This window comes from Bos indicus x Bos taurus, chromosome 21 (genome assembly GCF_003369695.1).
Source record: "Bos indicus x Bos taurus breed Angus x Brahman F1 hybrid chromosome 21, Bos_hybrid_MaternalHap_v2.0, whole genome shotgun sequence".
NCBI classification, from domain to species: domain Eukaryota; kingdom Metazoa; phylum Chordata; class Mammalia; order Artiodactyla; family Bovidae; genus Bos; species Bos indicus x Bos taurus.
The window spans coordinates 2812379-2828933 of record NC_040096.1 but is presented as its reverse complement, the minus strand read 5'-3'; the positions used below and the strand labels follow the sequence as shown (position 1 = coordinate 2828933).

Here is a 16555-nt window from a genome sequence, read left to right as displayed (position 1 = left end):
AGGCAAGGCTGACAAGGAGGCCTCAGGCAATGCTGCACTTCTAAAAGAAAGATGGAGACCGTCTCACCAAGCTGGAATCAGGAAAACCAGGCTGGCCTAGAGGACACTTTTCTGCACTAAGTGGTGTATTTTTACTAAAATACTGAGACTTGCATGGGAAAAATCTGCTCCTTAATTCTTATGTTTGTGGAAAAAGCATATTCAGGATAATGTTGCTTTCAACAAATAATGGGCCTCTGTGGTCTGTTTCAACAGCTAATGGTAAACACTGTTGAGAGCCATCACTGTGGGCTCATTTACCAGAAGCTTTCTGCAGGATGGATAAGCTTGAAAACTTTTCATCCCTCTGGGTATGGTCATTCTCACCATCTCCCCACAAGCTTTATTTCCAAGCTATCTGTAAGTTATAAGTTCACTGCATGTTAGGAAGCCTTGGAGGTGTTCTGTTCAGTGTCCAGAGAATTAATGTTTAGTGCTCCCAGCTGTCCCTATTGTATGGAGTCAAGAGTTGGTGAAGGTACCCCCATATCCTGAATGAGGAATCACCCCAGTGCTTCCAGAGAAGATGGACCTCAGCAGGGTCCAGTCTTCAGGGTGGGGCCAGCACCTCTGCTGAGCTGGAGTGTAGTATTCATGCTGGTCAGGGCAGGGGCCCGGAAGCAGGGCCTCACCTACACTGGTACCTTTGAGCAGGTGCCACCGGGATTGAAGACCGCCTGCAGGATGGAGTGCCCGAAACCATTGCTAAACTGCGTCAAGCAGGTCTGCAGATCTGGGTTCTCACCGGCGACAAACAGGAAACAGCCGTTAACATCGCTCATGCCTGCAAACTTCTGGACCATGACGAGGAAGTCATCACCCTGAATGCTGAATCCCAGGTAGGTGGATGTTAGGGAGCCTGCTTTGCCGAGGCAAACCCCACACCCCCCAGCCCCAGAGAGGAGCAGGAACGAATGCCTTCCATTTCTGGCACTTGCTGTGAGGTGGGCCTTTGTTCTTCACCTCTGTTTATACCTGTGTTGTGTTTCTTATTGTCTTGGAAGATGTGGGATTTGCTGGGACTTCTCAGGAACACTTCTGAGCTTTATAATGCAGAGTTCAACCAGCTTTTTCCTGAGCTACTGTCCAGCCAGCAGTATCAGAGTGTCTTATGAGGTCTCATGGAGCGAGGGCAGCTGTCGATTTGGCATTGGCATTCCCAAGACAGCACGTGTTATCTCATTAATGCCCCAGCAGGACTTGGGTTGTCATTCCTCACCTCTTGACTGAAATCCCCCCATGTAGAGGGTGAGTCTCCTCCCACAGGCTCTTCCAGAGTGACTCTTCTTTGGAACATCTTCTCCAAGGGATGAGGAAGTCCAGCCTTTATGGGTCATGCTTTAGGGATCATGTAGGTATCACACGTAAGATGTGCCTTATCACAGAGTTTTCACCTTTGTTTTCTCCTAAAAGGTTTATAGTGTAGCATCTCACCTTTAGACACAATCTGTTTTGTGTAGAATTTTGTGTAATGTATGAGGTTTACATCAAACTGTGTTTTTCTGCATGTAGCTGGCCAGTTATTCAGGAACTGTTTGTGGACAGTTTGTCTTTTCTCCACTAAATTGTTGAAAACCTTTGTTAAACCTTTGTTGAAAATCAGTTGCTCCTATTTGTTGTGTGTCTATTTTTAGATTTCTATTATTTTCCATACCTGTATCTATCCCTTCTTCAATACCATACTGTCTTGTGAGTTTTTAAATAAGTCTTAAAATAGGCATTATTTTGTTTAATCTTTAATACAATTTTCTGTTGATGGGCAGGCTGTGTTCCCTCTCTGTTGTTTGACCTGAGGCCAAACTATGGTGGAGGTGATGAAAGATAATAGCTACCTCCTTCAAAAGGCCCCCTGCATGCACTGCTGCACTCAGTGCCCCCATCAACAGAAAACTGGATTAAAGGTTTACTGAGCATGGCCCTGCCCATCACAACAAGACCCAGTTTCCCCCTCAGTCTCTCCCATCAGGAACCTTCCATAAGCCTCTTATCCTTCTCCATCAGAGGGCAGATTAACCAATCTATTAAAACTATTAAAACTACCAAGCCTTGTCAAACCCAAGGAAACAATGAGAACACTGTGTAGGGCCGCTCAAAATGCGCAGGACATGGTGAAGAGTTCTGACAAAACGTGGCCCAAGGAGAAGGGAATGGCAAACCACTTCAGCATTCTTGCCTTGAGAATCCCATGAACAGTATGAAAAGGCAAAATGATAGGACACTGAAAGATGAACTCCCCAGGTCAGTAGGTGCCCAATATGCTACTACTAGAAATCAGTGGATAAATAACTCGAGAAAGAATGAAGAGACAGAGCCAAAGCAAAAACAACACCCAATTGTGGATGACTTGTGATGGAAGTAAAGTCCAATGCTATAAAGAGCAGTATTGCATAGGAATCTGGAATGTTAGGTCCATGAAATTGGAAGTGGTCAAACAGGAGATGGCAAGAGTGAACGTCGACATTTTAGGAGTTAGTGAACTAAAATGGACTGTAATGGATGAATTTAACTCAGATGACCATTATATCTACTACTGTGAGCAAGAATCCTTTAGAAGAAATGGAGTATCCATCATAGTCAACAAAAGAGTCCAAAATGCAGTACTTGGATACAGTCTCAAAAATGACAGAATGATCTCTGTTCATTTCCAAGGCAAACCATTCAATATCACAGTAATCCACATTTCTGCCCCGACCAGTAATGTTGAAGAAGCTTAAGTTGAATGGTTCTATGAATACCTATAACACCTTCTAGAACTAACACCCCAAAAAAGATGTCCTTTCATTATAGGGGACTGGAATGCAAAAGTAGTAAGTCAAGAGCTACCTGGATTAACAGGCAAATTTGGCCTTAAGTACAGAATGAAGCAGGTCAAAAGCTAACAGAGTTTTACCAAGAGAATGCCCTTGTCATAGCAAACACCTTCCAAAAACACAAGAGAAGACTCTACACGTGGACATCACGAGATGGTCAACACTGAAATCAGATTGATTATATTCTCTACAGCTAAAGATGGAGAAGCTCTATACAGTCAGCAAAAACAAGACCAGGAACTGACTGTGGCTCAGACCATGAACTCCTTATTGCCAAATTCAGACTTAAATTGAAGAAAGTACGGAAAACCACTAGACCATTCAGGAATGACCTAAAGCAAATCCCTTACAACTGTACAGTGGAAGTGACAAATAGTTTCAAGGGATTAAATCTGATAGTACCTGAAGAACTATGGAAAGAGGTTCGTGACATTGTACAGGAGGCAGTGATCAAGACCATCCCCAAGAAAAAGAAATGCAAAAGGCAAAATGGTTGTCTGATGAGGCCTTACAAATACCTGAGAAAAGAAGAGAAGCTAAAGACAAGGGAGAAAAGGAAAGATAAACCCATTGGAATTCAGAGTTCCAAAGAATAGCAAGGAGAGAGAAGAAAGCCTTCTTCAGTGATCAGCGCAAAGAAATAGAGGAAAACAACAGACTGGGAAAGACTAGAGATCTCTTCAAGAAAATCAGAGATACCAAGGGAACGTTGGGCATAATAAAGGACAGAAATGGTAGGGATCTAACAGAAGCAGAAGATATTAAGAAGAGGTGGCAAGAATACACAGAAGAACTATACAAAAAAGATCTTCATGACCCAGATAACCACAATGGTGTGATCACTCACCTGGAGCCAGACATCCTGGAATGCAAAGTCAAGTGGGCCTTAGGAAACATCATTGCGAACAAAGCTAGTGGAGGTGATGGCATTCCAGTTGACCTATTTCAAATCCTAAAAGATTTTGCTGTGAAAGTGCTGCACTCAAAATGCCAGCAAATCTGGAAAACTCATCAGTGGCCACAGGACTGGAAAAGGTCAGTTTTCATTCCACTCCCAAAGAAACACAATGCCAAAGAATGCTCAAACTACTGCACAATTGCACTCATTTCACATGATAGCAAAGTAATGCTCAAAATTCTCCAAGCCAGGCTTCAACAGTAGATGAACCAAGAACTTCCATATGTTCAACCCATTTACGTTTAAGGTAATTACTGATAAGTATGATCCCGTTGCCATTTACTTTATTGTTTGAGGTTCGAATTTATACACAATTTTTGTGTTTCCTGTCTAGAGAATATCCTTTAGTATTTGTTGGAGAGCTGGTTTAGTGGTGCAGAATTCTCTCAGCTTTTGTTTGTCTGAGAAGCTTTTGATTTCTCTTTCATACTTGAATGAAATCCTTGCTGGGTACAATAATCTGGGCTGTAGGTTATTTTCTTTCATCATTTTAAGTATGTCTTGCCATTCCCTCCTGGCTTGAAGAGTTTCTATTGAAAGATCAGCTGTTATCCTTATGGGAATTCCCTTGTGTGTTATTTGTTGTTTTTCCCTTGCTGCTTTTAATATTTGTTCTTTGTGTTTGATCTTTGTTAATTTGATTAATATGTGTCTTGGGGTGTTTCGCCTTGGGTTTATCCTGTTTGGGATTCTCTGGGTTTCTTGGACTTGGGTGATTATTTCCTTCCCCAGTTTAGGGAAGTTTTCAACTATTATCTCCTCAAGTATTTTCTCATGGTCTTTCTTTTTGTCTTCTTCTTCTGGAACCCCTATGATTCGAATGTTGTAGCGTTTAATATTGTCCTGGAGGTCTCTGAGATTGTCCTCATTTCTTTTAATTCGTTTTTCTTTTATTTTCTCTGATTCATTTATTTCTACCATTCTATCTTCTAATTCACTAATCCTATCTTCTGTCTCTGTTATTCTACTATTTGTTGCCTCCAGAGTGTTTTTAATTTCATTTATTGCATTATTCATTATATATTGACTCTTTTTTATTTCTTCTAGGTCCTTGTTAAACCTTTCTTGCATCTTCTCAATCCTTGTCTCCAAGCTATTTATCTGTGATTCCATTTTAATTTCAAGATTTTGGATCAATTTCACTATCATTATTCGGAATTCTTTATCAGGTAGATTCCCTATCTCTTCCTCTTTTGTTTGGTTTGGTGGGCATTTATCCTGTTCCTTTATCTGCTGGCTATTCCTCTGTCTCTTCATCTTGTTTAAATTGCTGAGTTTGGGGTGTCCTTTCTGTATTCTGGCGGTTTGTGGAGTTCTCTTTATTGTGGCTTTTCCTCGCTGTGTGTGGTTTTGTACAGGTGGCTTGTCAAGGTTTCCTGGTTAGGGAAGCTTGTGTCAGTGTTCTGATGGGTGGAGCTGTATTTCTTCTCTTTGTTCAGTCGTGCTGTGGGGAGGGAGGGAGGGATGCTGCAAACAAATAACACTGGCGTGCGCTCGCAGTACCTCAGCCACACTGGGTCTGCCCCGCTCACGGCGCGTGTAGCCTCCCTGCCCACACTGCTCGGGCTCTAGGTTGTTCCGCCAGGAACAATCCGAGGCTGGCCCTGGGTTGCATGTACCTCCCAGGTCCAAGCCGCTCAGGTTCAGGCACTCGGGTAGTCCTCAGAGGCGCAGACTCAGTTGGGCCTGAGTTTTGTGCTCTTCCCAGGTCCGAGCAGCTCAAGTGATGAGGTGTTTGGCTAGCGCCAATGCTGCGACTTATCGCCTCCCCGCCACTCGGTTATCTGGGTGTAAAACCGGCGCACCTTCTCAGGCAGATGTTAACCGTCCAGACCCCCAAGAAGTTTTAGTTAGCAAAGAAGCCTGCTTACAGTTTTATAGATAATGTGTCTCTGGGGCTGCGATTGCCCCCTTCCGGCTCTGGCTGCCTGTCACCGGAGGGGGAAGGTCTGCAGCCGGCTATCTCTGTTCAGTCCTTTGTTCCGTGCGTGGGCCTGGCGGTCTTAGGTTAGGGCTGGCTTTTCGCGTGGTAGATATCCCACAGTCTGGTTTGCTAGCCCAAATTATTTCGCTCAGATAGTGCTGAGGGTATTCAGGCCAGATTCTTACTCTAAGCGATGCAGCCCGCGCTGCGCCTCCCTGCCCAGCCCCCGCTTGCTAATGGCGCGTGCAGGCGTCTGCGCTGCTTCTCCGCTGGGGGAGTTACCGTAGGACTCGCAATCTTCGAGTTTTAATTGTTTATTTATTTTTTCTTCCTGTTATGTTGCCCTCTGTGCTTCCAAAGCTCGGCACAGATTCGGCAGTGAGAAGGTTTCCTGGTGTTTGGAAACTTCTCTCTTTTTAAGACTCCCTTCCCGGGACGGAACTCCATCCCTCCTTCTTTTGTCTCTTTTTTTGTCTTTTATATTTTTTCCTACCTCCTTTCGAAGAGTTGGATTGCTTTTCTGGATGCCTGATGTCCTCTGCCGGCATTCAGAAGTTGTTTTGTGGAATTTACTCGACGTTTAAATGCTCTTGATGAATTTGTGGGGGAGAAAGTGTTCTCCCTGTCCTACTCCTCCGCCATCTTGGCTCCTCTCTAAACAAAATTCTAGCAATCAGAATCCAACAACACATTAAAAAGATCATACACCATGACCAAGTGGGCTTTATCCCAGGGATGCAAGGATTCTTCAATATCCGCAAATCAATCAATGTAATACACCACATTAACAAATTGAAAAACAAAAACCATATGATTATCTCAATAGATGCAGAGAAAGCCTTTGACAAAATTCAACACCCATTTATGATAAAAACTCTCCAGAAAGCAGGAATAGAAGGAACATACCTCAACATAATAAAAGCTATATATGACACACCCACAGCAAACATTATCCTCAATGGTGAAAAATTGAAAGCATTTCCTCTAAAGTCAGGAACAAGACAAGGGTGCCCACTTTCACCATTACTATTCAACATAGTTTTGGAAGTTTTGGCCACAGCAATCAGAGCAGAAAAAGAAATAAAAGGAATCCAAATTGGAAAAGAAGAAGTAAAACTCTCACTATTTGCAGATGACATGATCCTCTACATAGAAAACCCTAAAGACTCCACCAGAAAATTACTAGAACTAATCAATGATTATAGTAAAGTTGCAGGATATAAAATCAACACACAGAAATGCCTTGCATTCCTATACACTAATAATGAGAAAACAGAAAGAGAAATTAAGGAAATAATTCCATTCACCATTGCAACGAAAAGAATAAAATACTTAGGAATATATCTACCTAAAGAAACTAAAGACCTATATATAGAAAACTATAAAACACTGGTGAAAGAAATCAAAGAGAACACTAATAGATGGAGAAATATACCATGTTCATGGATTGGAAGAATCAATATAGTGAAAATGAGTATACTACCCAAAGCAATTTATAGATTCAATGCAATCCCTATCAAGCTACCAACAGTATTCTTCACAGAGCTAGAACAAATAATTTCACAATTTGTATGGAAATACAAAAAACCTCAAATAGCCAAAGCGATCTTGAGAAAGAAAAATGGAACTGGAGGAATCAACCTACCTGACTTCAGGCTCTACTACAAAGCCACAGTTATCAAGACAGTATGGTACTGGCACAAAGACAGAAATATAGATCAATGGAACAAAATAGAAAGCCCAGAGATAAATCCACGCACATATGGACACCTTATCTTTGACAAAGGAGGCAAGAATATACAATGGATTAAAGACAATCTCTTTAACAAGTGGTGCTGGGAAATCTGGTCAACCACTTGTAAAAGAATGAAACTAGAACACTTTCTAACACCATATACAAAAATAAACTCAAAATGGATTAAAGATCTCAACGTAAGACCAGAAAGTATAAAACTCCTAGAGGAGAACATAGGCAAAACACTCTCTGACATACATCACAGCAGGATCCTCTATGATCCACCTCCCAGAATATTGGAAATAAAAGTAAAAATAAACAAATGGGACCTAATTAAACTTAAAAGCTTCTGCACATCAAAGGAAACTATTAGCAAGGTGAAAAGACAGCCTTCAGAATGGGAGAAAATAATAGCAAATGAAGCAACCGACAAACAACTAATCTCAAAAATATACAAGCAACTCCTACAGCTCAACTCCAGAAAAATAAATGACCCAATCAAAAAATGGGCCAAAGATCTAAATAGACATTTCTCCAAAGAAGACATACAGATGGCTAACAAACACATGAAAAGATGCTCAACATCACTCATTATCAGAGAAATGCAAATCAAAACCACTATGAGGTACCATTTCACACCAGTCAGAATGGCTGCGATCCAAAAGTCTACAAATAATAAATGCTGGAGAGGGTGTGGAGAAAAGGGAACCCTCTTACACTGTTGGTGGGAATGCAAACTAGTACAGCCACTATGGAGAACAGTGTGGAGATTCCTTAAAAAACTGGAAATAGAACTGCCTTATGATCCAGCAATCCCACTGCTGGGCATACACACTGAGGAAACCAGAAGGGAAAGAGACACGTGTACCCCAATGTTCATCGCAGCACTGTTTATAATAGCCAGGACGTGGAAGCAACCTAGATGTCCATCAGCAGATGAATGTATAAGAAAGCTGTGGTACATATACACAATGGAGTATTACTCAGCCATTAAAAAGATACATTTGAATTAGTTCTAATGAGGTGGATGAAACTGGAGCCTATTATACAGAGTGAAGTAAGCCAGAAGGAAAAACACCAATACAGTATACTAACGCATATATATGGAATTTAGAAAGATGGTAACGATAACCCTGTATACGAGACAGCAAAAGAGACACTGATGTATAGAACAGTCTTATGGACTCTGTGGGAGAGGGAGAGGGTGGGAAGATTTGGGAGAATGGCATTGAAACATGTGAAACGTCATATATGAAACGAGATGCCAGTCCAGGTTCAATGCACGATGATGGATGCTTGGGGCTGGTGCACTGGGACGACCCAGAGGGATGGTGTGGGGAGGGAGGAGGGAGGAGGCTTCAGGATGGGGAACACATGTATACTAATTAAATAATTTTCTATTAAAAAAAAAAAAGTTTGCCCGGAAAAATATCAATAACTTCAGATAGGCAGATGATACCACCCTTATGGCAGAGAGAAGTGAAAGTGGAGGGTGAAAAAGTTGGCTTAAAACTCAACAGTCAGAAAACTAAGATCATGGCATCCAGTTCCATCACTTCTTGGTAAATAGATAGGGAAACAGTGGAAACAGTGACAGACTTTATTTTTGGGGCTCCAAAATCACTGTAGATGTTGACTACAACCATGAAATTAGAAGACACTTGTTCCTTGGAAAAAAAGCTATGACAAACCTAGACAACATATTAAAAAGCAAAGCTTATTACTTTGCCAGCAAAGGTCTGTCTAGTCAAGGCTATGGTTTTTCCAGTAGTCATGTATGGATGTGAGAGTTGGACTGTGAAGAAAGCTAAGTGCTGAAGAATTGATGCTTTTGAACTGTGGTGTTGGAGAAGACTCTTGAGAGTCCCTTGGACTGCAAGGAGATCCAACCAGTCCATCCTAAAGGAGATCAGTCCTGGGTGTTCATTGGAAGGACTGATGTTGAAGCTGAAACTCCAATACTCTGGCCACCTCATGCGAAGAGTTAACAGTTAACTCACTGGAAAAGACCCTGATGCTGGGAAAGATTGAAGGCAGGAGGAGAAGAGGAAGAAATGGTTGGATGGCATCACCTAATCTATGGATATGAGTTTGAGTAAGTTCCGGGAGTTGGCGATGGACAAGGAAACCTGATGTGCTGTAGTCCATGGGGTCACAAAGAGTTGGACACATCTGAGCAATTGAACTGAACTGATTTTGTTTAATTTCCAAGTGTTTGGAGTTTTCCTATTGGCTTTCTGTTATCAATTTCTATTTTATACCTGTTCTGTTGATTTCTGTCCATTCTTGTCATAGAATATGCTTTTTTTTTTTTTCAGTTTTTTTAAATTATTTTTTTGATGGATAATTGCTTTACAGAATTTTTCTGTTTTCTGTCAAACCTCAACATGAATCAGCCATAAGTATACATATATCCCCTCCCATTTGAGCCTCCCTCCCATCTCTCTCCCCTCTAGGTTGATACAGAGCCCCTGTTTGAGTTTCCTGAGACATACAATAAATTCCTGTTGGTTATCTATTTTACATATGGTAATATAAGTTTCCATGTTAATCTTTCCATACATCTCACCCTCTCCGCCCCTCTCCCCATGCCCATAAGTCTGTTCTCTACATCTGTTTCTCCATTGCTGCCCTGTAAATAATTCTAACCATTTTTCTAGATTCCATATATGTGCATTAGAATATGATATTTATCTTTCTCTTTCTGACTCACTTCAGTCTGTATAATAGGTTCTGGGTTCATCCACCTCATCAGAACTGACTCAAATGTGTTCTTTTTTATGGCTGAGTAATATTCCACTGTGTAGAATGTGCTTTTTATTCTTTTATATTCATTTTTAATGACCCAGGGTGTGGTCTTTCTTGGTGAATGTTCATATGCACATGGAAAGAATGTATGTTCTGTAATGTTGTTGGCTGGTGGGTCAATTAACTCCTGTTGAGAGATGGTACTTCTTCTATAATAAGAATTGGAAAACTGCCTTATGCCTCAAATCCAGCCTACTGCCTGTTTTTATGGTGCTGTATTTGAACACAGCCTTCTCTGTGTTTTAATATACAGTCTTAGGCTGTGTTCATGCTATAATGGCAGTGTTGAGTAGTTGTCACAGAGACTGAATGACCTGAAAAGCCTGAAATAATTTATTCTGTCCCCAAATGGTCACTCCATATATTTTGATTTCTGTTTGCATGGCATGCTTTGTTTGATCCTTCTGTTTTTAATCTACCTGTAGCATTACATTTGAAATGAAGCATTGTAATGTAATGTGGCATTACATTTGGACAATAGATCATGTTTTCATATATTCAGACAATTCCTTTTAACTGATATGCTTAGATCATTTACATTTATTCTAATTATCAATATGTTTGGATGCAAGTCTACTATTTTATCTTTTGTTTTATTATTCTGTTTTTTATTTTTCCATTCCTTTTTCTACCTTCTTTTGAGCTATTTGAACATTTTTTTAGTATTCCATTTTAATTTATCTTATGTTTTGACATCACTTAACTTTTTTAGTGTATTTACTAGGCTTATACTATGCATATTGGAGAAGGAAATGACAACCCACTCCAGTGTTCTTGCCTGGAGAATCCTAGGGACAGGGGAGCCTGGTGGGCTGCCGTCTATGGGGTCACACAGAGTCAGACACGACTGAAGTGACTTAGCAACAGCAGCAGCATACTATGCGTATGTAAGTTGTCAGTCTACTTCATTCCAATCAGTGGAATGAAGAAATCTTATTACTCCATGTTTCCCTCATCTCTTCCCCCTAATGTTGTAGCTATCTTATATATTACAGTTGCATATATTGAAATCCTCATCAGATGATATATACTTTTTCATTTCAATCTAAAAGCAGATTTTTAAAGACATCAAGAGGAAAAGAATGGTCTGTTATATTTACTTAAGTTAGATTATATTTATTTAAATTATATTTACAATTTTTGCTGCTCTTCTTACATTTCCATTGTTTCAAGTTTCCTTGTGGCACAATTCCCCTTTCCTAGGGGGAACTTCTATTTTTTTAAATTTTATAGTGGGGTACAGCTGATTAATAAACAATATGATAACTTCAGGTGAACAGCAAAGGGACTTAGCCATACATATACACACATCCATTCTCCCCAAATGCCCCTCCCATCCAAGCTGTCACATAACATTGCACAGAGGTCCATGTGCTATACAATAGGTCCTTGTTGGTTATCCATTTTAAATACAGCAGTGTGTACAAGCCTATCCCAAACTCCCGAACTTCATCTGTTTTTTAGAGTAGGTCCACTGCTGGCAGATGCTCCTGCTTTTCTTCATCAGAGAATGTCTTATTTCACCACGGTACCCAGTGAGAAATCAGCAGTCATTTGAATCATAGCTAGTGAAGCATTATCTGGCTGCTTTCCAGTGTTTTTCTTTAGTTTTAGGCAGCTTCATTATGATATGTTTGGGCATCAATTTCTTTTGATTTATACTCTGGTATTTGCTAAGCTTCTTGAATCTTTGGGGCTGTGTCTCTCACCAGATTTGTTACGTTTTCAGCCATTATTTCTTCAAACACTTTTTCTGCAGTGCACTTTCTCCTCTTCTTCTCAAAGACTGATGACATGTCTTTTGATATTTTCTCAAGGGTCCCACTGGCACTCTTCAGTTTTTAATTTTTTTTCTCTCGTTCAAATTGGATAATTTCTCTTGTCTTTGAGGTCACTGGCTTTTGTTTCTGTTATTTCTATTCTGCCATTGAGCTCACTCAGTGGGTTTTTTTAATAAACTTTTTATATAGAATGGTTTTAAATTTACCAAAAGAATTGTGAAGATAGTACTGTTTCACCTACACCTAGTTTTGCCTATTATTAACATCTTTGCAGTTAATAAATGGAGATTGGTATACAGTTGCTACTAAAGTCTGTGCTATATTCAGATTGTCTTAATCTTCATCTTATTGTCCTTTTTATTTTCCAGAATCTCATTCGGGACCCACATTACATTTAGTTGCCATGTCTCCTCAGGTTCTTACTGGCTACAATAGTTTCTCAGGCTTTCTTCTGGATGACCTTGACAGTTTTGAGGATAGATACAGTTAGATGTTTTGTAGAATGTCTTATATGGGAAATTGTCTGATGTCTCTCTCTTGATTCAAGTTACAAGCTTTGGGGAAGAAGACCACAGACAAAAGGTCATTTTCTTCATTTCGTCACATCATGTCAAGAGCATATTCTATCAACATGGCGTATTACTGTGGATGTTAATTTTGTCTGGTTTTTTCCACCATAAGCCAATTCTTTTCACCCATTTCACACTGTCCTCTTTGAAAGAAAGTCATTGTGCATATTCCCACTTACAGAATGTGAGGTTATAATACCCCTCCTTGAGCACAGAGAAATTACATAAATTATTTATGTAATCCAATGATGGATACATAAGTGGAATCCAGTGAGCTTTACATTTTGATTAATGTGTTTTGGGGGTTCTGAAATTTGTATTTAATTATTCTTTACATCTTACGTTTTTTGCTGAGACTTTCTATTCATTTCTAGAATTATTTCTTACTTCTTGGAATCCTTTTTAATGACTGTTTCAGTCTCTTTCAGATAATTCCAGTATATGTGTCATCTTGGCATTGACTTCGGTAGATTTTCTTTTTCCACAGCACTGAGAATTTCCTAGCTCTTTATCTGCTGATAAATTTGGAGTTGCATTGTGGGTATTTTAAATGGCACTCTGAAAGTAAAAGTGACAGTTGCTCAGTCGTGTCTGACTGTTTGCAACGCCATGGACTATACAGTCCGTGGAATTCTCCAGGCCAGAATACTGGAGTGGGTAGCCTTTCCCTTCTCCAGAGGATCTTCCCAACCCAGTAATTAAACCAGGATCTCCTGCATTGCAGGCAGATTCTTTACCAGCTGAGCCACAAGAGAAGCCCAAGAATACTGGAGTGGGTAGCCTATCCCTTCTCCAGGGGATCTTTCTAACCCAGGAATCGAACAGGGATCTCCTGCATTGCAGGTGGATTCTTTATCAACTGAGCTATCACGGAAGCCCCAGATGGCCCTCTGGTCACTTTAAATTCTATGGAGAATGTGTATTTTTTTAAGGCCGGTAATCAGTCCTCTTGGGTGCGGGCTGCAGGCTCCAAACAGCCTGGGGGTGTTGGGTTCAGTGTCGTTTTTGTTTAGCCTTTGCCAAGCTGTTAGAATCTGTCTCATATTTTTGCCCAGCTCCTGACTCCTAACAATGTTCCACTACTTTCTGATTCTCTGGGACTCCCTCTGGCTGAAAGGCGAGTGTTTGAGTTGCCTTGATCTGCTTTGTGTCTCAGCACTGACTTCCGGGGCCAAGATGGTGGTCGGACAGACAGAAGGAGGGCAGTGGCCGCCTTGCCGTCGGGGCTGCAGTTGGTCTGAGAAGAGGGACGCCTCCCTTAGCCCTCGGCGACAGGCGGCCCTGCCACCGTGGCTGTTCCTGCTGCTGCCCTGGAGCAGAGTCGCCTGGCGCTGCGTTCAAGAGAATCGAGGGAAATAAATAAAAATGGGGTTTCCTCCCTCTGCCCTGAGCACGGAAAGTTCTCTTTTCTGGTTTTCAAGCCAGAAGTAGAGGTCTTCTCCTCGCACTGGAGCTTTCTTGTCCCGCTTCCAGCTTCTGTCCAGACGTCCGCGTGCTTAGAGTACGGGTCTCCTTCCCCAGCCTGACCGCTGCCGTTTACTCTTGAGTCCTCAGCGCCACTCGGTGACTCTGTCCGGGTGCCACCGCGGGCTTCCGGGGTGGGGGCAGGATCCGCTTGTTCCGTTCTGCCTTGCCAGGGCTTTGTGCTAGGACCTGAGCGTCCGGATTGGTCTTGCTGTGGGGACCCGCCTTCTCCGTAAAGCCTTCCCGGGCACCGCCCCCCCCCCGCCCCCAGCCCCACCCTAGAGCAAGGCTCCCCCCGCCCCGTATCCGGCACACTGTGCATTCTGCTCAGTGACTTGCTGTGGTCATGGGGTTATGCGTGTGTCCCGCTCAGTGACTTGCTGTGGTCGTGGGGTTATGTGTGTGTCCCGCTTCTTGGCCCATCACCCAAAGTCAATGGCTGCATCTTTTCAGGCTTCTGTTCTGCGTCTAGCCCACTTTTCTCAATATAAAGCGTGCTCAGTAAGTGCTTATCGGAAACACCTGATTCCCACAGTGCTATGTGTGAAGCTGCTCACTAACCTGGGTCTCTCTGTCCATGGAGGAGCAGGAACCAGTGGAGTTCCTGGAGTTTATTCATTCTTAGAAACCCTTGTCCCTCCCATGCCTCTGTGCCCTGACCCTGCAGTCTCCCCAGGAAGTTTCCCTATCCTTTCTGGGATTCAGATACAGCTTTGGAAGGGCACTGCCAATTCAAAGCCTCAGAAATTTGGCTTTTTTTCCCTTGGTCAACTGGAGAGCTTAAAGAGACTCTGATTACACTTCTTTTGAAGCTAATTACAGCAGAAGGTCTTCTTGGTAGCTCACTAGAAAACAAGAAGTTCTGAGTAAGGGCCTCTGAGGACCGTGGGGAAGTGCCTGGAAAGCTCCCATGGCCTGACCAGCTAGCAGTTCCACCACAGTCTGGCTAGGCTTCCCAAAGTGAAGATTCTCTGTGCTTAGCTCTACGCGGTATAATGGAATCAAGTAGAATCCTAATAGGAACCCTAAACCCACCCAGACTCTTTCATGCTGAAAGTCGACCACTTCCTCTGACTTTCCAGGTGCAGGAGGGTGCCCTTCTGGGCCAGGACTGCAGCCTGGGTCCCGGCAGAGTCTCAGATGTGTCGCTGGGGTGATATGGATGAGTGACCCGTGTGTTCCTCTTCTGTCCACTTCAGGAGGCGTGCGAGGCCCTGCTGGACCAGTGCCTGCGCTATGTGCAGTCCCGCAGCCCCCAGAGGACCGCTGGCAGCCTCAGCGTGGGCTTCGCCCCTCTCTGTCCACCCTCCGAAGCTACTGCCTCTGGCCCCAGCCTCGTGATCGATGGGAGAAGTCTGGCCTACGCCCTCCAGAAGAACCTGGAGGACAAATTCCTCTTCCTTGCTAAGCAGTGCCGGTCTGTCCTTTGCTGTCGCTCAACCCCCCTGCAGAAGAGCATGGTGGTGAAACTGGTCAGGAGCAAGCTCAAGGCCATGACCCTGGCCATAGGCAAGTATCCAGGCCGGACAGCCTCCTCCTGTGCAGCTGCCTCCCCTTGAAGCATCCTGACTTTCCTACCCTTTCCATACTATACTCTAGGGTGGGAAAACGCTTTCTTTCTCTTTTTCCTATTTATAAAATCACACTCTGTGCAATAAAATTGGCAGTCTGTTCCAAATATAAAGCTTGGATTTGAAAGCCACAAAATACACTAGCAACAGATATAGCTACATATTATGAAGTCAGTAATTCAGTGTCAAATTAAAAAGTTAGAGCTTCTTACTGTCTCCGGGGAGACAGGAGAGTCCTGTCCTGTGGCTTTGGCCTCAGAAGAGGCCTGCACTCTAAGCCTGACCCCAGGCCAACTTAGGAAGAAGGCCCTTTGTAGGTGCTTCTGATGGCCGTGAGCCACCTGGGGTCCAACTTCATCATGCTTCAGGACCCAGAGACTCCATGGTGATCGGAATTCTCATCACTTCTTGTCTGCTGAACTTTGCTTCAAGTGTTAGTCACTCAGTTGTGTCCGACTCTTTGTGACCATATGGACTACAGCCCGCCAGTGGACAGGCTCCTCTGTCCATGGGATTCTCCAGGCAAGAGTACTGGAGTGGGTTGTCATTTCCTTCTCCAGGGGATCTTCCCCACCCAGGCATCGAACCCAGGTCTCCTGCATTGTCAGGCTGATTCTTTACCATCTGAGCCACCTGGGAGATGATATTGTTTCAAGACCAGCATCTAATTTTAAAACATTCCTCCTAAGCTCTGAATAGTTGCTGAATTTTGCATCATTTCCTTAAGGACTGTGTGTCTGATGGTGGCTTTTCCTTGCAGACTGCTGGCCTGGCAAGCCTCCTAGGCTCCTCTCCAGTCTACACCCGCACCCACCTGTCTCCTCACCCACTCTGATTGAAGTCCAGTCTCCAGAGAGGTTCAGGGACGTGGCAGCCCCACCTGCTGGGGAGAGCTG

At 42.8% G+C, this 16555-nt stretch overlaps 1 protein-coding gene across 4 annotated transcripts in view; it reads left to right on the top strand.

Annotated features, from left to right (window-relative positions):
- ATP10A (ATPase phospholipid transporting 10A (putative)) overlaps positions 1 to 16555 on the top strand; it is a 186710-nt gene that overhangs the window by 155634 nt on the left and 14521 nt on the right. For all 4 annotated transcript variants that reach the window (XM_027521090.1, XM_027521088.1, XM_027521089.1 and 1 more), the window contains exons 13-14: positions 694 to 878; positions 15288 to 15597. In XM_027521090.1, coding sequence (XP_027376891.1) covers positions 694 to 878; positions 15288 to 15597 — 495 coding nt within the window. The remainder of the gene's footprint in view (positions 1 to 693; positions 879 to 15287; positions 15598 to 16555) is intronic.